The following is a 21,019-nucleotide window of genomic DNA, read 5'->3' on the forward strand; positions in this document are numbered from 1 at the left end:
GAATCAGTCCAGTCTACCACACTGCCCCAGCCCCTGGGAGCTGACCAGGGAGTCACCAGGAGACCCTCATCCCCTGGGGGTCTGAGGAAGACCACCCACTGGCCATTTGCTATCTACCAGCAGAGCTGCAGCCCCAGCTCCTCCCAAGCAGCACCCAGGACCCACACCTGTCTCTGTCCTGGGCACAACTTTCCTGTCAGCCAGACAGGCTTTTTTCTGAGTATAAGGCTGGTGGCAGCTAAGGGTGACCCATGTTCCCCAAGCCTCAGTGCCAGTAGAAACCATGGAGACCAATGGGCCAGTGCAGGGGTCTGGCTGTGTGTGGCTGGAGCCCTTCCTGGCCCTGGGCTTGGCATGGCTGGTACACTTGGCCCTAAACCAGAGGGCTCCGGGGTCATCCCCTACACTGCCCACCAGCCTGTGGTGTGTCGACCCCATGGGGCCTGGCTTCTTCATGCCCGTGTGTACTGCCCTCTGAGGCACCCGGGCCCTCTTTGTCCCCTGCTGCCCATCCCTGGCACCTCCCAGGGGCTCCAATCACGGCTTTTCTTCCGAATGGAGCAATTGCCACTGATACCAGTAGTCTCAGGTAACTTTAATGAAGTGCGGGCAGTCCTTTGCCTCAGGGTGGTATAGGGAGGCCTGAGCCCAAAGCAGAGATGCAGCTGCCGAGACCGGCCGAGCTCACAGCTCCAGACTCGGGGGCCAGGGCGGGAAAGCATCACTTCTCACGGCAGAGTCCAGCAGCTGAGCCTCGCGGAAGGTCATGTCTGGGCTCTAGGCCCCGAGGCGCCCTATGCTGGCGTTACCAACCCACAGCCCGTATATATGATGGGACAACATGGGCGGCGGGGGCCCCAAAGCGACCGCCGCCACTGTGGCCCGGCAAAAAGAGCGCTTTTACAGCTCCACGAGAAAGAGTGGTCATTCCGTCATTAAACAGCACAAATTCTATATAAATAAAAAGTAAAAAGGGGGACGATATGGGGGAGGGAACGAAAATTGGCACAGACACAGATATATTGCTTTCCAGTTTCAATGCGACAGATGCAAATCATGACACCAGGGGAACAGAAACAAGGGCTGGATTTAGATTTTCAAAGCCAAGTGTGTTCCCCTTGTGGGGCTGGTGGGTTGCTAAGATGGACAGGGATGGGGAGCCAGGCCAGCTTGGAGTTGGAGGCCTGAGAAACCCCGTGCATCCAGAAATGTGCAGAGGGCACAGGACTCCACTCCCTGCCCTAAGCTCCCCAGGAGAATAGCATTACGTTAAAATGGTGGCTCTGCTCTCCTTGCAAGAATAAAGCACAGAGAAATAAATACAGTATGTGGACATAATACCTTCAAGAGACTGTTTTCTGTCGCCTCCCTTGCCTCCCCGCTTCAACAGGTCCATAAGCAGAGGAGATGTTTGGGGGCACATGCCCCCCCCCCCGCAACCATGTGCTGCAAGTTCAGGCAGGAACTGCCTTGTCAAGTGAGCCCTCCCATCCCCACCCCTGCCACGCAGGACATGGGAAGGATCATAGGACATTGCCACCAGGTACTGGTGTAATCACGTGACAAGTAAACACCTTTTCCTGAGTCACATCATCACCTCCCTCCTCTGGTTCACTACATCCTCTCTTCTTGCAAGACCAGCACAGAAACTTGGCTTCTCCTGGTTTCTTTTCTCCTCACCCTAACCCCTTTCTTTTAATAATAAAAAAAAAGAGCAACTGTTCATAGATTTGTTTCTTCAAAACTTAGTGGCCTCCCTCATTCTCTTTTTTCTAAGCTGGGTGGTCAGGAAGGTTACTGGGAATGTCCTGGCTTCTGTACTGGTATTTGAAGAGCAGGAGAGGTGGGCAGCAGGGGCCAGGGCGGGGGGTGTGTGTGTGTGTGTGTGTGTCTCTGTCCTTTCGCCTGCTCTGGGATAGGAGCCCAGCATCCTGAGCCTGGCTGGCAGAACAGCTCCCCCCTGCTCCTAACATTCCCCCATTCCTGATGCTCAGGAGACTTTAGAATGGGCTCCTGAGAAAAACAGCCAGAGTGTGGAGGAAGACAAAATGTCACTGGGACACGGACTGCCTATGGAGTACATTCTAATATCGTATTAGGTATCTGAATCTGTTAGGAAAAAAACTTGAAACTATGTAGAAAACTTAAAAATATTCAAGTATCAAAAGGCTATTCGGATCAAAGTTTAAAACAAGCTGTCAGCAAGCTGTTGCTGCCAAGAGGAAACTTTACAAAAGTTAGTACTGAGTTTGTTCAGCAGAGAGCAAGAGAATGAAGTGATCTGTGTGGTGAGGGGGACGATCAGGGGAAGGGAGGGTATTGGCAGAGGGGGTGACGGGCTAGAGGAAGCCAGAGAGACTGAGGCCTTTTGAAGCTGAAGAGTAGAGCCTTTGCCCAGCAGGCAGTGGACAGGATCACTATCTCTGGAGAAGAAGCCATAAAGTGCACAGCCTGGACCTCCCTCCCCCTGATGTTGGTCCTGGACAGACGGACAGACAGACGTTACATGGCTCCATGGGGAGCTGCCTTCCAAGGGGACATGAATAGCAAAAACAAAGCAACAGGACAGAATAGAAGACCCATATCTGGACAGAGCTCCTTCTAGAAAGAAAGAAAAGGAAGGAGGCAAAAGGGGTCAAACGCTACACAGTGTTGACTTAGCTTTTCAAACCCTGTTAAACAAACAGAGTCAAATTTCTAAGTCAGGGAAACTGAAAAGCCCCCACCCACACAGGGACAGGGCTGTGGCCCCCACGGTATGAAGCAGCATCAGTGTTTATTCAAGACACCATAGTGAGGGAATCTGGTCATGTTCCCTTCTCCCTGGAAGAGGGTGCATCTTGACAAGTGATCCAGTAGAAATCTTTTAAACTCTGGTAAGTTAAGTTCGTAGAAACCACTCCCTTCGCCTGGTCCCACGGCCAGGCCTGCGCGCCGAGGCATGCTGGCGTGGGGCGCCCTCTGGTGGCAGCATGGAAAACCGCAATCTGAGGCCCGGCGGGAGCTCACAGACCCAAATGGCCCCGAGGCCCATAACTGCCCAGGCCACTTAGCCTTTTGCCTTGGGTAGCTGTCTCTAGGCAGGTGGTCCAGCCCTTGGGGGCAAGGCGGCCCAATTACTCCTCAAGAAGATCCGGTTCCTGCTCTGTGGATAGCCCGATTTGCCAGGAGGTTTCCAGGCCGGTCTGCCGGCCTCTCAAGAGATGGAACTGGGCCTTTAGACTTCAGTGGAGAACAGGATGCTCTGTCTCTTGCTGTCTGGGGCAGGGATGGCCTCCAGCTGCAGGAAGTACAGCAACACCTGGACCTGCCAGGGCACAGCAGGGAGGAGGAGAGAGGCAAGTGGCTCAGAGGGATGCTCATAGCTGCAGAGTGTGCTGGTGACAATGAGCTCCTCCTGGCAAGAGATCTGAGCGTCCCTGAAGGAATACCAGGCCAGCCCTGAGAAGCCCCAGGAAGGAACAGTAGGAAGGGCAGTGGCCTGAGTCCTCCCATCGCCCCCCACCCCTCAGCCACATGGCCTCAGTCCCTCTCTCTGCATCTCGGCCCCCTTCCCTGTACAGCTGGGTGGGAATGACTGGCAGGACTCCGCAAGGGCCAGGCAGAGGCCACCTCTGTGAGGTGAGGCAGTGTGAGCTGGAGTCTGTCTCCTCATACCTGGGACATGACTTCCAGGGACCAGCTGTCAGTCATGGATATGGGCTGGCTGGGGTTGGCAGGGAGCTTGCTTTCCTTCTCTGACGGCCGGAGCAGTGTGGGGCCGAAGACTGTGGCAAGGTTGTGCAGGGACATCTTGTTCACTGTTTCCTTTTCTGCCACCCTGCAGGGGGCCAAAGCAGAGGGTGCTACTGTGACACAGCTTTCAGAGTGGGGGTGAGACAGAGGGGCCAGACCACCCCGCCGAACTCAGGAAACATGACAGTGGGCCCCATCTTTCTGCCTTGGGCTGACTCTACAACACAGACACCCCACCCCTGGTCGTGCCGAAAGCAGACCCCACCCTGCTTCTTTTGGGTTGGAGGAGCCGAGGATGAAGAGCACCCGAGGATGGCAGGGAGCTGGCCAGCTGTGGGCCATGACCTGCTGCGGAAAGAAAGCCTAGCCACTGGCTGTAACTGAAGCATCTCACTCCTCCCTTAAGACTGGAGAGTATGGGTGAGTGGCAAGGTCCCTAGGAGCCATGGACTGCGACAGGAGCCAGTGTGCCACAAGAGAGACTGCCCTGCAGCCTGGGTGTCCTGGAACCCTGGGCCCGAGGAAGAGTTGGGGTTACCTTTTCAGGTGGTCCAGAAGGAAGAGGAAGGTCAGCAGGTTGGCCTCTGGGAGTGACAGCAGCAAGTTAAGCATGCAGCTCTCCTTTGCAACAGGGTCTGACAGAGCTGCGGGTTGGAGGGGGGGATTGGGAGGGATGTTATTCTCAGCGTCACAGTCAAGCTGGAGGCCCTCCTGGGGCCCGAGTCAGAGGGCAGAGCACAGTCCAGGCCCATCATCACCCTGACCCACACAGCACTGGCCCCCAGTGAGGACCCCAGGATGGGTGTCTTTTCTGTATCCCAGAGGGCTGACAGGCACCCCAGGGACCAGTGGCAGAAGATGCCAGGCATAGCTGCCCTCCTGGCTGGCTTGGCCATTCCCACCTTCTGCTCGGAAAAGCCCAAGGCATGAGAAGCTGAGCATGGAATGAAACGTAAAGGAAGAGGGGTAGGAGTTTTGGGGGGGCCTGGCAGCTCCATCACCCTGTGTCCCCTGGGCCCCAGTACCACCACTTCGGATACCACCCTCCGGGTTGACGTAGGGTCAGGCTGGGCTTGAAGCCCCACTTGATGGGACTAGGACCTGGGGTTAGAGGAGCAGGGCAGGCACTCCAGTGAGGAGGAAGGAGCTTCTAGGACCCTATACCCCAGTGCGTCCACAGAGGTAGCGGCTGTTTCACCCTCTGGGGCCACTTGGAGGGATGCGGACAATGGGAGGCCCTGTAAGGATGGGCAGAGGCCTTCTGGTACCAGCTGGGTACACAGTCCCCCTACCACCCACCAAGTTTGGACTGAAACACGGACCGGGTAGAGAGGGGAAGCTCCCATGCTCACCAATGCCCTCGGCAAAGTTGGGGTAGAATTCATCGGTGAAGAGGGGCTCTGGCAGCTCACGGAAATACAGCTTCAGCGTTCCGGCAATGGCGTTCACATCCATCTCGCTCATCATCACCGACACGTCCTTGTTATCTGGAAGGAGTGCGGACACGAAGCACGGCCTACTCAGGGATCCCAGACAGGGCTCTGCTCTCCCTGCCTCGGCCTAGCACAGCCCACAGCAGGCTGGCTTTTGGGGTTCCTCCTTTCAGCAGCTCATCTTCTTCCAAGCACACCGGTGATTCTGACATGGGAGGCGTCCTCTCTTGATGGGCAAGGGGCAGCCTGGCAGCTGAGCCACCATGAGGGGCTGTGAGGCTGGTGGAGGCCAGACACTGCCTGGGCAGGGACTGGGGGTGCTCTGCTCTGTAGTGACCACCTGGCTACAGGCATCTTCTGATAACATTAAGATACCGGGATTATTTGTTCCATTCCAGAGTTTCAAACCAGTGCCTTCCCTCTGGACCATGGTGTCACAAGCCAGGGAGGGGAGAGGACACAGGCACCTGCCCCCTTCTACTCTGGGAAGCCTCTGGGGTCTCAGCATCCTCATCTGGGGATTAAGGCAGTTCCACCAAGTTCTAATAGACCACACTGACTCCTGGGCTTTGGTCAGCACCTCTCTTCCAGCTGGTGGAAGCAGACTAAACCCCAGCATGAGGTGGGGTGGCCCCACAGAAGCCCCTGGTCCCACTCCATGGGACCCATCACGCATGGTTCAGACAGGAGAATGGGCTTCTGCAGAACCGCCTCCCACCGCTCCCTCTTCTTTTCATTTGAAAACTAAAACAGTAAAGGAAAGGTATGGAACCAGCATGAGCCAAGCCATGGGAGGCACACGGTTACCACACCCACACCCCAAGTCCGCGCTGCCCAGGCTGACACTCACTGACATCAAAGGCTGCCTTCAGTGCCTGGATGTCTGTGGCCACTCCAGACACGCGGTAGATGCCCACTTCCTCCATGCCCCGGCGCTCGATCTCCTCCACACACTGGCGCACAATGTAGGGCACCTTGGATCTCTCCCTCCTGCAGGGGAGAGGCAGTGCCTTTAGTGCCTGGTGCTCCGGCTCAGGCTGCGGTGAGGCTAGAACCACCCCGTCTGTACATCTGGACACCTGGAGATGGGGGTGATGGAGGCCCCCAGGGTTGGGCTCACATGGACCTGTCTGCATGCTTTCCCTCTGCTGTGAGAGCTCATGATTACCATCACTTACATCTTATGAAGGCTTTGTTCTTCCTTTTTAAAGGTTTTATTTATTTGAAACAGAGAGAACATGAGCAGGGGAGGGGCAGAGGGAGAGGGACAAGCAGACTCCTAGCTGAGTGGGGAGCCCGCATGGGGCTCGATCCCAGGACCCTGAGAACGTGACCTGAGCCAAAGTCAGACACCTCCCTGAGCCACCCAGGTGCCGCCATTATTAGGGCCTTTCTAAGGTAGCTGGATGCCTGTGAATTATACGGGATTTAGGAGGTCAGGAGGCTTTTCGAAGTGGTATCAGCTATAGGAAGTCAGTTACAAAGATCCAGGTGTTGGGCAAACAGGTGGCCACACAGGGTGCTGGACTCAGTCTCGGCCCTGCTACCCACTTGCTGTGTGAGGGGAATCCTGATCCCTCCAAGCCTCAGCAAGAGGTGAGAGAGGTAAGCCCTGCACGCAGCGTCATTCCACCACCATCTGCTGGATGAATGGCTCCACAGGTCTGCCTCCAATCAGCACCCAGAAACCTGGGATTCTAAACACTATTCACTCACGTCTTAACAATGCACAATGCTGGTACCTCCACACGGGACCCTGGAGTAGGAATACTTCAGAAACGGGAGACATGCTGTTTGGAGTGTCTGCTCCGGCCTAGCTGAGCACCTGGATTCAGGAGCCCAGCAAAGCTCCCTCCCCAGCCACTCCATCAGCAGCACTTATTTGAATAACCGCTGACATAGTCCTCTCTGCTCAGGCCCCAGACCCTGGGGACAGCTGGGGTGCAGCTGGGGGCGGGGAGTGGTGTTTGGACACAATTAGGTGTCCGGGGAACATCGGACTCAGGCCCCGGCTCGGACGACCAGTGAGGTCAGGGGCCCGGCCAGATTCCAAATGGAGGAAGTGAATGATGGATCCTGGCAGGGAGAGATCTGTGTCCCTGAGAACTGCTCTCAAACAGACTTCTCCAGGCAGCTGACCTGACCAAGGGGTCGAGGTGGCCATCATTCTACAGGAACCCTGATCAGGACAGATGCTGAGTGAGGGAAGAAAACCCTGGCCTTGCACAGTTCCGGTAGTGTGGGAGCCGCCTGCAAGAAGGTGGCGAGGATATTCCTAAGCTGACAGGGCCAGGTTTCACCCTATCACGGGAGGCAACCAAGCACACAGAGTGCTCTGGGGGCCTGGGAGGTGGCCTTGCGCACAGAGGACTGTGTACAGAGAGGGGAGACCCTCACCTGTTCTTTCCTTCAGAAACTCCTGGCGAGGAGGAGTGCCCACTGTGCCCAGGGATGAGAGACATATGAACTCCAGCCCCCCCTCCACTCACTTGGTGACCACGGCAATCTTGACTCCGAAGACGCCCGTCTGTTTTCGGGAAGGCATTCTCTTCAAGCTGAACTCCCTACTGGTGAACTTGACAGAGAGCTTCACTTCAATCTGCAGGGGGAGGCAGGGGCACGGCCCTCTCAACTTTCTGGGACTCACAGTCTTGAGTTCCGGGAGGCGCAGGGGGCTTAGCAAATCACTCCCCGCCCCGAGCAAGTGGGCTAAGATCCCAGTGTAGGGAGGGTCCCTGGCCCAGCTCAGCAAGAACCGGGACCGGTCAGGATGATTCAAGGGTTGGTTCTTGCAGGACACTGCCCCCCCAAACCCTAACTCCCACTGCTTTTCTTTCTTAATAGTTAAGAAAACAACAGAAAAAGTACAGACAATAACATAACAAAAAGTCATGAATTATCTATCAAATGTTAACATTTTGTCACATATGCCCAGTCCTTTTCTGGTATGTAATAGTTTTGTTATTTTTTTTTAAAAGGTCTAAATCCTTCTGGGACCCTGAAAACTAATCAGGGTCGCAGTTTCTACAGGTCCTGCCTATCCTGTTCAAGGAGGACACTGGGGATTACTTTCCAGCCACCAATGGATACTTTCCTGCCCGTAGTGACCCTGCTTTGCAGTGCCTTTCCCTCCTCCAGCCATGCCCCACCTCAGACACTAGCTCAGGCTTAGCCTCCTTCTGATTGTTTTGGAAGGAATTGGTGCCACCCTCATCTTGTGGAAAAAGTAGGCGCCAACATACCCCATTCATGGCGATGACAGTCCGCTGCCAGTCTCTGTCCTGCAGGGCCTGGGGGTCCAGCTGAAAGCAAGCAGTTAGGATTATCAGGTGCCCTGTGATCTGCACAGAGACCCTGCCAGGAAGCAGCCCAAGCCTGTGCCTTCTCCACACCTAAGTCGGAATTAGAGCTGGATCTCTGTTGGCACCTCTGTCTGGAGGCCAAGAGGGGTCCTGACAGAGAACTTGCTAGAAAAACCTTGGAAACTGAGAGCCCTCCTGCTCCAAAACCTGTACTTCACAGGTCCCAGGCTCATGGCTCAGGGCCCTGTTCCTCCCTCTGTCCCTTCCCACGGGGAATTCAAGTCCATACTGGCGGTCAACTTACTCCCCTTCACCAACCACTGCAGGCGCCATGTGTAGCTCAGGGAGGCTGAGCATTTGGCTTAGATATTTTGGGAAACCCAAGTTCAACAGGAACTTTCAGAGGGCATGCCAATGAAGAGTCTGGGACAGTTTCCCCCCGTGAGCATGCTAGGTGGTAGGAGCCCATGCAGGAGGGGTCTCCAGTCCAGGCCAGTTCTATGGTTCAGAGTCAGGACCAGAAGGACCCAGAGCCCAGCTCCAAATCACACAGCCAGTGATGGGTGCTGGGGGGCCCTCTGCACCCTCTCCGACTTCTACCCCACACAGCACTGTCTGAGTACCAGCCTGTAGGACCATGTTGCTGAATCTCACCCCACAGCCTATGTTGCTATGAGACCCTGACCTTCAAGGTCAGGCCAAGGGCCCCCCATCTAGGAGGACTCCATCTTCCCTGTTTTGGTAAGCACACATTACACACCACTGGGCTGGGCTGGACAAATGAACACCTGGGAAGATCTCGTTTCAAAAACAGTTCCCCGGGTTCTACTCCCAGAGTTGCACCAGCAGCAAGGGGAAAGGAGGGGAAATCTGGGATTCATCTAACTAGAAACCTCCCCAAGGGATTCTGATATAAAGGCAGATTAGGGAGCCACTGTCCAACACCGTATAACCTGGCGCTCCTCCTGCAGGGCCTTGTGATTTCATCACTCGCTTCATGTCTGCAACTAGACACACCACTGGAGAACAGGGTCTGTGCCTCGCAATTGCTGCACACACCAACTTGTGTGTGCATGCATGCACACACACACACACACACACACACACACACACACACACACACACGGACAGTACTGAGCACAGCACCGGGTACAGAGGGGTGCTCAGAACAAGCATCCCGTATCTACCCACTGCAAGAGACCCAAGGGGTGAGAGCCACATGGGCCTTGTGCAGGACAGGAAAGAAGGTCCAGTGGCAGCTACAACTCAGGTGTTTGCAACCTGAGCCTCTCTCCCTACACTGCTTGGCACGGAGGCTCAGCACAGGCACTCCTGGCAGGGGCAGCGAGGCATCACCTCCCCTTCAATGGCCTACTGGTTAACATCCCCAAAGATCTGAAATGCATGGACAGAATGACACAGAAAAAACAAAGGGTGGCAGAGTGCCTCTCTCCTGCAACTGTAGGGTCACAGGTTCTCATTCCTTAGGGGCCAGATTTCTGGGCCACAGAGACCCCAACTTCTGAGGGGCAGGGCCTGTGAGCAGGGACCAGGCAGTCACAAACCACTCAGAAAAGGAAAACCCAACTTCCCCAAGAGAGCGAATCCCAGGCATCCAGCTGGGGGAACGGCTTCCTCCAGGGGTGGCATGAGGGGATGATGCTGGGGCCCCACACTCTCAACCGGACCAGGTGCGGTGAGACAAGGTAAAGGTGGGGTGCACCGCCAGCCTCTCACCCCCAACTCCTGTGCCCTAGCTGTCCGGGAAGGAAAGGGACAGACACCGCCCCTTCTGCTCCTAAGCAAAGGGAGAGCTTCATACCACCACTGGGAGTTTTCTTTAAAGGGAGACACAAAAGCAGCTTCAGCAGGAGACCCTCACTTCCCTGTCCCTCCTGGGAACGGTCATCCCTGGGCCCCTCTCCCAATGCAGCCAGCAAGCAGAGCAAAGGAGCACCACATCCAGGCAGCAGGGACCCTGCCCCGACATGGCCTCCCCCGGGAAACCATGGCACACCCCTCTGCCCACCTTGCCCTTGCACACGAGGTTTCGGATGTAGGTCCACAGGGCGGTGCCCCGAGCACACAAGTGCTTTTCGGCAGAGACCAGCTGGCTCCGGCCCACCCGGCTGGGGTGGAAGTACCGCAGGACGCCCTGTAAGGCGGCGGGGGCAGACAGCATCTCTCGCATCCTTGGCCCTGCTGTTCTGAGAGGCCGATGTGGCTAGACAGGAGCGTGTTTGGACAGAAGTGTGACAAGCTCCCGGCCTCCACTGCCTTTTGACCACGCTGGTCGGGAAACCCCACCCCTGCAGCCTGGCTCGCCAAGGTCAAAGTTTCCGATCACCCCTGGATTCTCCTTTTTTGTGTGTGTTTGGAAAATACAGCCCCATCCCCCACCAGCAGCCTATTGGTTACGGGAACTCCGAGTCAGTTTTCTTTAAAGCCCAGAAAAGTCAAGCTTCCTTCTCAAGTGGCTGGTTTCCTGTGGGTGCCTTTGGAAACACTGAGTAACATATGTCTGCCTGGCTAGCCTGCCTGCCTCATGGCTGGAAGTGCTCTAGGGACACCCCCCTTCTACGAGCCTCTACCACCCCAGTCAGGGACACCAAGAATAGTACGGAGTCTTGCCTGGATTCAAAGCAGACATCCCACGGCCCCCCGCGTCCCCCACCCCCTGGCACAGCCAGCCCCGTGGAGGGTGTTCACTGTCATTGCCCACCGCCAGCACCAAGGGCCAGGCCCATCGCCACCTGGCTCCAGAGGCTGTGGCAGGAGCTGGCCTCCAGAGTGCAGACCTGGCCCACGGAGCTGCCAGGCTGCTCCTCACCCAGCCCCCAGGACTTGCAGCAGCTCCAGTGGGAAAGACCGGCCCCAGGCTGGCTTGGCTCCAAAGAACAGAGTGTGCCGAGCAGAGCGGAAGCAGCATGAAGAATAACACGATGATGAGGCCCAAGGCTTGGGGCAGTCGGGCTCCAAACGACATTCAAGGCTGGCACGCGTTCTCGTGCGGCTATTTCAAGGACCAGAGAAGTAAACAAGGCGGGACTGGGATCTGGGAAAATAGATGACTGAGGAGAGAGGACCAGGAAATGGTGCTCCAGACGCCCGTGGGGGTCCCTCAGGGTCTCAAGGTCTTGGCAAGGAATGTGGCTGCTGCTGGGGGATGGGGGACAGGGACTGGGCGGGTGTGTGGGGGGCGGTTTCTGCTCACCAATGTTCTCTGGAGGAAGGGCTGGTTTCTAGCTTGTCTCTCCGGGGTTGGGCAAGGTGGGGGGACACTGGTAGGTGGTGGGGCTGGTGGATGGCTGCCCCCGAATGTCTGGGTGGCTCTGCTGAGGACCAGGCGCTGCCCTCAGCCCGAGAGGCAGGACTAAACCGCCCAAAGGAGGCAATACCCATTCCCTCTGTGTCCACTGTCACCACCCAGGACGGCCCAAAAGGGTTTCCCACGTGTGCACTATAACCTTACTCCCTTCCCTGGAATGGGTCTTCTGAGAGACACCCAGAGAAATCTCTCCGGGAGGGAAATCTGGTTTCCCGTTTCTGCTCTTATTGCTACAATCTGTTCTCTTGAGCTCCAGCGTCCACATCTTTAATTCCTTGCTGCCCTTCTCTGGTCCCCACCAGGCTCCAGCGTCACTTAAATGGATAAAGGAACACTGTCTAGGACATCTAAGATGATAACAAGTGCTGGGGAGGCTCTGGAGAAACGGGAGCCCTCAGATACCGCTGCTGGGGATATAAAATACAGCAGCCACTCTGGAAAAGAAGGGCAGATCCTCGTAGAGCTAAACTTGGCTGCCCAACACAGCAATTCCACCCCCGGTTTCCACACGGAAAGAATGAAAACATCCGTTCACACCAAGACTTGTGTGCACACGTTCACAGCAGCGTTAACCGTAATAGCCCCGAGCTGGAAACCCAAGTGTCCATCAACTGGTTGGTGGATAAACACAGCATGGTGAATGGATACATAGGATGGACTATGATCCGGCCATAACCAATACGTGCTAGCATGTGGGTGACCCCCACAAACGTGCTCAGTGTTAGAAGCCTGTCATAAAGACCACATAATACAGAATGATTCCATTTATGTGAAATAAACAGAATGGGCAAATCTGTAGACAAAAAAGCAGATCAGCCTGGGTCTGCGGGTAAGAACAGCAGGTGATTATAAATGGGAATGATGAAATGGTTTTGGGGGGATGGAAATATTCTAAAATTGGATTGTTGGTGAGAGTTATACAACTCTGTAAATTTACTAAAAATGATTCAACTGTATACTTAAGATGGAGTTACTGTATGTCATGCTAGTTGAAGAAAGTAAGATATAGGCTCCCAGAATGGATCACAATAGAGCAAGGAGGGCCCAGGTCACATGGCCACACTTTCTTCACCAGGACAGAGGTACGCTTCTTGAGGGCAAATCTTGGGGAATCTGGACAAGGAGGATTTGCTCACATGTTTTTTACACGTTCATAGCTTTTAAAGCCTAAAATCTTCCTCTTAAGTTTATTAAACAATCTTACCTGTTTTATGTGTCTGGTACAAGAGACACTTTGGACCTCTCCCAGACAGTTTCAGAGGTGACACGGGTTTCTTCCCTTGCTCATTTACCCACAACAGGGGCTGTATCTCATTCATCTCTGAGCAACCCCCAGCACCCCCAACAGGTACCCAGGAAGGCATCCCTCCGCCCAATAGCAGGATGCCGTAGCGTGCTGAGTGTCTGCGTGGATGGACCGTTGTGTGGTTTGGTGATGAAAGGCTGGGTCTCTTGGTTCCTTTCTAACAGTATCTGCTCTCCCCAACCAGCTGACTGAAAACCACATCTTCCCCAAACCCCATCTCCTGCCTGCCTGACCACAGCTCTTATTTTCACTTTTGTTGATGTCTGCCTCTCGTACGGGCCCCAAGCACAGGGATTTCTTCTTTTTCATTTGCTGTGGTACCTCTGTGTCAAGACACGTGTATATGGGATATATGACATAAACATTTTTCATATACATGGATTACAACACATGTTGGCACAGACTAAACATTTGGTCACTTGGCATTGCCGGGTGACAGATACCTGCCCTCTTCTGGGTGAGGGTGCTGAGCCTCCCAAAGGTGGCTTCCCCACCATGCCACAGGGGCTGACTGTCCCTCTAGTGGTGGGGGATTTCATGAAAGACGCAAGTCGCTGAGTCTGGGCTATCACATCCATCCCTTCACCCTGTGGACATGCTAACTCTTTAAAGAAGTTAAAACTCTTTAAAAATTGGAAGTTAAAGAAATATATATATATAATATATAATGTATATATTATAAAAAATATATTTTATATATTAACCATTATATATTATAACCATTAACCATTATATATTATAACCATTAATGACTATATATTATAAAATATATAATAGATAACATAAAATATTATACATTATAAATATTAGAGATTAAAAAATATATACACACATATATATGTGTGTGTGTGTGTGTGTATATATATATATAACATAAAATGAACCATTTTTAAGTTCACAATTCAGTAGCATTAAGCACATCCCCAATGTTGAGTAATCATTACCACCATCTACCGCCAAACTTCATCATCATCCCAAACACCATCCCCGTGAAGCAGTAACTCCCCATTTCCACCCCCTCTCAGCCCCTGGGAACCTCTGTTCTATTCTCAGTCCCTAGGAGTTCACCGGTTCTAGGTAGCTCCTGTTAAGTGGAATCCCAGGTCACTCATTCTTTTCTGTCTGACTTATTTCACTTAGTACAATGTCCTCGTAGTCCACCCATGAAGCGTGTATCTGAAAGTCCTTCCTGTTATGGCTGCATCGTATTTCTCTGTATGGATATACCACGATTGGTTTACAGACCCACCAGCTAATGGACACTTTGGGTTCCTTCCAGGTTCAGGCTGTCATGCATGTACAAGTGCTAGGGGTGTCCCCACATTCGCACAGCTGCTGAGAGTGGGGGGAGGAGGAGATGCCTGCGAGCAGAAAGACCTCAGAGTAAGACCTCACACTAAGGTCCTGGTGAGGGCTGGAGCATGGGTGTCAGGGCACCCCCAGAAGGGGGAGCACAGCTGGACCTGTCGGTCTATATCCAACCAGGTTTCCACTCACGAGGCAAGCAACTCGGGCCGGCAGAGTTTGGGAACCCACATACGGCCACTCCAAGCACTAGCTTCGAACAAAGCTTCAAACAAAGTTTGAAAACAGACAAACCAGAACCCCGAGGCCCCAATCTCAACCAAGACTCAGAAAAAATGTTAGAAAGAAAAAACAACTCTGATGATCCCACTGGAATGAGTGGTGAGCCCCGCGAGACACGCAAAATACCAGGAGAAATGGGAGAAGACAAAACTCTAGGGTTTGATATAAGTTAATCACTAAGAAACAGCGTGGAGGGGGTTTAGCATCAGAAAATCGGCAAACAGAGGAGAGAGCAGGGAAAGATGGAAAGAAGGACTTCCTAATAACTGCAAGGCTCCAATTTCTCTGGGCTTTGATGCAATCTCATCAGTCTTGTGCTCCTGCTCAGCTCAGAACATAGGACGTTTGACATTTCCACCTGGGAAAATCCTTCCCCTGAAGCCCCAGACCCAGTGACCCCAACTCAGTGAAGATTTCCCTGTCCTCTGACTCCCTCCAAATAACTGCATCCAAGCCACGCAGCCACCCCAGGTCATGGCCTGCTCTGGCTCTCAGCACATCTGCAGATCCTTCCTTCCTGAGACTCTCTGCTCCGTGAAACATAGGGGCACATGTCTTCTTGTTCTCAGGGTCCCTGAGGCCTGACATGCAGGAGGCCCTTCATCACTGGGGCGGCACAGCGGGCTCTTGGTGTCTGCTGATAGGACAGGGATGGCTTTGCTTGCTCGGATTCAGGGAACACTATCAGTGGGGCCCTATGCACCTGTCTGCACGTGAGGGCTCAGGTTTGCGAGTCTCTGACTCCTTCTTGAACAGCTGGCGCCCCCAGGGCTGCGTCCCTGTTCTACACTTGGTCCTTCTGCCTTTCTCTCTGGGATGGCCTGATGCTGTGAACAAACCAATTCACCCATCCTGGGTTTAGGAGGGGGAGCCCTCCATCCTCCTCTTGTGGAAATGCCATTGTTTAGGAGGGGAAGTGGGGATCTGGCCAAGCATCTGAAGAGCAAGAGCCGAAACCTGAGACTCAGACCGGTGGTTCCTGAACCCTCAGCTCATCACTACCACGTGGAGGAGGAAAGGGAGCCCGATCAAGCCCCAGGAAATTGGGACTCGGCTCCCCAGATGACTCTGACACCTTCTGCCCAGACAGGTGTGTGAGCAGCTTTGCTGGAGACTTGATTTCCATCCCTTGCCCCTCAGAGAGGCCTGTCCGGCCTCTGCCCTTCTAGCCAGCTTGGACTTCTCCCTGGCCCCCCGTAGACACTCGTGGGGTGCTGCACCTTCTCCATCTCACAGAGAGGGCTTTACACTCAACTTTTCCGTCAATGTACATATGTGGGGGGTGGGTAGCACTTGGGTGGGGGAAGGCCATGCTATTCCCAACCCCCCTCCCCAGACCCCCAGCAACGGGGCGGGCAGGGCTCTATGTCCCTCCCACGTGGCATACTTGGAAGGGGCCTGATATTGCTGGGAAAAGCCCCACTCAGAAAACAGTATCTGGGGGAGCTGAGGGACACAGGGGGTCATCACCATTCCTCCTCTGACTTCCTGCCTTCTTGCTCCTGGGGATGCTGGCTTGTAAGCAGGCCCCACCAGGAATGGGGGTCTCTAGGGGCAGGGCCAGCCACTGCCTACTCTGTGTGAGTCACAAACGGACCTTGCGTCACGCTGGGATTCCTTCCTGGCCGATGTTGGCTGGCCAGGCTTCCCACTCACTCAGCTCTTCCATGGAAGCAGAAACAGAGCCAGAGCCCGCCTTCTTCCACCAACAGTGACGACACTGAGTAATAATACCAGCAGCGGCCACTGAAGACCCCCACGGCCAGCTCCATGGCAACCGGCTCCAGTTTACATGGGAGTAAATACATTTATGCAGGCAGTGGTGACTTGCCCTAGCTCCCAGGAGGTGCACTGGGGCTGAAGGAGTGGACAAGGGTTTCCCTTGGGCAACACCAGGAAGGCTGCTCCGAGTTGTTTTCCTTGTTCTTGGGAATGTCCCAAGAGCTCAATTTTAGCAAAAACCATCCCCTGATATCTTTGATAGCTGATGACCTTCGACTAGTGACCAGATTCCTCGCTCCCCCATCACCTCTGGGTAATGTCTGATTGCCCTGGCCTCCTTTCAGAAAAGAACCCATTAGGTTGATTTACCCCTGATGTTTCCCTTCAGTAGCTTCCAACCAACAATCCCCCCACACCCTGCTTCTTGGCTATAAATTCCCTCTCTCCTTGTCACATTCAGAGTTGGGCTCCATTTCTCTCCCCTGCTACAAAACCTCACTGCAGGGTCCCTATACTTACATCCTGCTGAATAGAGTCAACCTTAATGTTCTAACAAGGTCAGGCACGATCTTTTTCTTTTCTTTTCTTTTTTTTTAAGCAGAGTCCACTCCTGTCCTATGTTGCCTACCAGAAGGAACAGAAAGGGAAAGTGTTCACTGAGGAGCACCCCTCAGAGAACCTCAGAGATGTCCCAAGCCAGCCCCCACAACCCCACTGCTCTTTTCTTCCCCAGGACAGGAGAGGGAGCTCACCTGGCACCCCTAGTGTGTCCGAGAGCATAGGCTGTGCTCATAAAAGAATATTTTGTTTATATCCAGTAGTATCAAGGCAAAGGGTCTCCACAGACGGCTCAACACAGTACAAGAAGAGGATGAATATCTTTTCTTTTCTCTTTTCCACTGAGACACCCGATTACCCAGTGACAGTGCAAATCCTACCACCCCTGGGACTCTAGCATTGGAGGATTTGGATGAATTGAGTGAAAGGCTGGTGGAATCTGGGCCTCCCTCAGTCTTTCAGAAGGACTTAAAAATGGAGCCAGACAACCAGTCCATCTACATCTTCAGCTTGCCTTGGGGCTCTCTGCAAGATGGGGGGTGAGGGAATGGGTGTATGGGAGGGACGCCCTGGCTGGGGGCAGATGCAGCTATGGAGGGGAGAAGGGAGGGCGAGCAAGGGGAACATATTAGTTGCTGAGCAGCAGAGTACAGCCTGAAAACTCAAAGGGCCAGAGCTGTGACCGTTGCCCACCAGGTGCCAAAACACGTCAGTCCTCAAAGATGTCCAGCCCCAGCATGCTCCCAGAACAGCAAAATCTGGAAAACAAGTCTGTGTCCATTAAAAGAAGAAGAGTCCCTTGAAGTGGATGACTCAATCCATGGGACTCTCTATTGAGCCAAGATGGTGAATAAGACCTATGTGGAAATATGGGGTTGGATCTCAAGGACACTGGGGAGTCAATGCACATGAGCTGCAGAGTGGTGAGGATCCGCACTGAGCATGCGAGCCAGCCCCCAGACATCACCCCAACTTCGCAGTTGGTGCACGCCTCCATCAACACGGGACTCGTGTCCAGCTCAAGGGGGTGACTTTGGTTGGGGAACGGACCTGACTTGTCAGAGATCCCTGGACAGGACCCCAAAGTGGAAGAGCTGAAAAGCACCCGCTTGCATTCCTCCTTCTTCCATCCAGAAGCCCTTCGCTACCAGGACCCCTACAACTGGCTCAATGGTTTATCAGGCTGACGGGGAACAAGGAAGAACCATACGCTTCTTCCTCAGCAACCAAGCCACAATAGGACCCCTGTGCAGGACATCTACCAGCTGGCCCTGGACCAGCCGTCGGCCCTCAAAGACCATGCTCACTGACAAGGCATTTCAAACACCTCCATTTCAACCTCAGTCAGTGCTTCCAGACTCTGTTCTTCTTTCCAGCTTATCTCTTAACTCAGGCGAAAGACCCTGCGGGGAAAGGATCCCATGATGAGAACCACAGCCCTCCCCTCAAGCAGTGAGGACTGCCCTGACTTCAGCAAGACCCCACGTGACTGACCCCAGGACAGTGCTCCACCTGACCTTCACTGCCCACCTGCAGGCACCCACCGACCTTAGTCCCACACTTTCCTTCTGTAAACCTGCAGGTATTTTTAGCATTTTGGAGACAGTCTTTGAGACACTAGCCTGCTGTCTTCCCAGTGATGGCCTCACTGAAGTAAATCCCTTTCTTGTCTCACTACATCTAGTCTCTCTGCCTTTGGATTTTATCAATCGTGAGTAGCCCAACCTGGTCTGTTTGGGGGCCCCTGTGCCCCAGTTACACCATCTGAGAGAGGGGCCAAGAATCCCACTTTTCCTGTGCTGGGCAAGGCCACCCCACTGATCCCCAGTGTGCATCCCAAACCTTAGTGGACTTGTTGGACGGCTGCCCCAGGCCAGTCCAGCCCCAGTTCCTGTCTGTCGGGGGTAGCTGAGGCCCTGGGCCGGCTAGGTGTGGGCTACGGGGTGGTGTCTGCTGGAAGGTAGGTGGGTGGGGGGGGGGGTCGTCACATATAAGGCAGTCAGAGGAGCATTTTTGCTTCTAGACCTGGTCTCAGGTACAGGGTATGAGGGGGTCCCTGGAGGCCCTGAGCCATTGAATTCCCAAATAAGCTTCCAGGGTAGGAAAGCAGGCAGCTGTGAAAACCTAGGGAACCAGAACCTGAGAACCGGGCAAAAAAGAAAGGGGGGTCTGGAGGTAAGTGAGGACTTGCTCTTCTCTGAAGGACGAACATATATGTGCTCCCCCCCAAGAAGACGCAATTACTCAGGGGTGAGTCACTCTCCCTCTCCTTCATCCATGCTGCTCAGAATTTCAGCACTAAAAGCAATGTCCTGCCCTCAGGGCAGAGAGGTGGGGCTTTGTGGACAGCCTCCTTCTACCACTTCACCTGGAATGCCCAGCCCACTCCTGCTGGAGGTTTTACCGGAGGGGGCGTGGAAGGGTAGGAGAGGAGCTGGAGCAGTCGGTGCCCAGGGCAGGGCAGGGAGGAACCTGCTTGGCCGGGTTTGGTAAGAGGCCCACAAGGAACACGGATACCAGTGCTTCCTCCAGTGGCATGCAGAACTGCACAGGTGAGGCCCAGGAAACACAAGGCCATGGAGGAACTGAAGCCCAGGCTGTGAGAACAAGCCAAACTGAACTTCCTTTGGGGCCAAGATGGGGCAGGACAGACACTCAAACAGAGAGATGAGCAGGAAAGGACCTGTGACGGTCCCTCTCCAAGTCTGGGAGCACCTGCCCTTGATCCCTAGAGTTGAACCGTCTCTGTGTCCCAGGTCAACTGGGAAAAGAATGGCGAGCATCCGGCAGAGGGTGTGGGCCGGCCCGGGGGCAGGTGTACGAGGGTGTGCTGGACACAGCGATGGGCAGAGGGACTCTGCAGGAAGCAGAGGAGCGGAAAGGCCTCACCTGGACCTGGCCCTTGCCCATGATCCTGTCTGTGCTCTCGCCGTCCTCCTTGGTGATCTTCGTTTTGTTGTAACACTTTTCGTAGCACAGTATCCTCAAGGTCTGGGAGCCTTCCAGCTCAATCTCAAATTCCTGAAGGCCCAAGAAAGAATTGTGAGAGGAAGGGAAGCCCAGTGGGTTCCTCACTGCCCCAGAAGGATCCATGCCTCAAGACCCTCTCCACTTTAGTCCTGCAACGAAGACCCTCAGAAGCTACTTCCCTGTGAGTGCCCCACTGTGGCCCAGCCTGGATGCTTCTGGAAGCTCTGAATACCTCTAACATCTAATCCAAACTCCTGAAGCCAGAATGTCAAAGGGCAGTCCCCACAGCACCTTCACCAGAAGCTCAGGGGTGTTGGTCACAAATGCAGTTTTCTGTGGACTCTGGGTGATATGACGTGTCAGTATAGAATCACCGATTAGTGGGGAAGGCTCTGCATGTTTGGGGACGGGGTTCTATGGCAAATCTCTGTCCTTTCTGCTCTGGACCTAAAGCTGCTATAAAAAAATCAATGTATTTGAAAAGGAAAAAAAAATTGCCCCAGAGAGGTGACAGAGGATTGGAGCTGTCTACTGTAGGACGTGTGGTGTTAACTTTCTCCTCCATCACCTCAGGATAGCTTCAGTAAATTCTGTGTTTCACACCAGTGCTGTTGCCAGCACAGGGTCGTGGTGGGGAAATGGAAAAGAAGGTGACGGAAAAGAAAAAAGGAGAGATTTCTGAGCCCGCATGGGGGTGTGGAGGGTGCGTGTGCTGGGAACACGTAACACCCCTGGAGGATCCAGACGTACCCCCAGGCTGGCCACCAGGTGACCTGCTGGTCTAGAACCCTCGTGCCTTGGTTCTTTGAGCCTCCACTGCTGGCTCGCACTTGAACCCTTTGTGCTGTGGCCACAACCCCTCCCTCACTAACCCTGTCAGTCACAGCCCTCTTGCTCCCAGCAAAGCCTTTGGTGGTTCCACATGGCTATGCTGCTCCCTTGCCACGGAAACCACCACCCTTTCTGCAGGGATGCCCAGAGCTATCATGCCTGGTCAATCCTCATGCCCTCAGACCTGCTAAGGCATCAAGTCTGATGATCAGAGTAGGGGACACCAAGAAAGGAGAGCTGGGGACTT

The 21,019-nt window shown here is 54.1% G+C and overlaps 1 protein-coding gene across 1 annotated transcript in view; it reads right to left on the reverse strand.

Annotated features, from left to right (window-relative positions):
* Positions 1-1,069: 1,069 nt before the first annotated feature.
* Positions 1,070-21,019, reverse strand: part of BCR (BCR activator of RhoGEF and GTPase) — a 122,114-nt gene continuing 102,164 nt past the window's right edge. Inside the window, exons 16-23 of the mRNA XM_032311477.1 lie at positions 19,861-19,992; positions 8,411-8,470; positions 7,658-7,767; positions 6,019-6,158; positions 5,088-5,222; positions 4,274-4,379; positions 3,658-3,820; positions 1,070-3,307 (exon numbers count right to left, since the gene is read on the reverse strand). Of these exons, the coding sequence (XP_032167368.1) occupies positions 3,218-3,307; positions 3,658-3,820; positions 4,274-4,379; positions 5,088-5,222; positions 6,019-6,158; positions 7,658-7,767; positions 8,411-8,470; positions 19,861-19,992 (936 nt within the window). The 3' untranslated portion in view covers positions 1,070-3,217. The remainder of the gene's footprint in view (positions 3,308-3,657; positions 3,821-4,273; positions 4,380-5,087; positions 5,223-6,018; positions 6,159-7,657; positions 7,768-8,410; positions 8,471-19,860; positions 19,993-21,019) is intronic.

The sequence above is a fragment of the Mustela erminea genome, chromosome 13, assembly GCF_009829155.1.
Source record: "Mustela erminea isolate mMusErm1 chromosome 13, mMusErm1.Pri, whole genome shotgun sequence".
Lineage (NCBI taxonomy): Eukaryota > Metazoa > Chordata > Mammalia > Carnivora > Mustelidae > Mustela > Mustela erminea.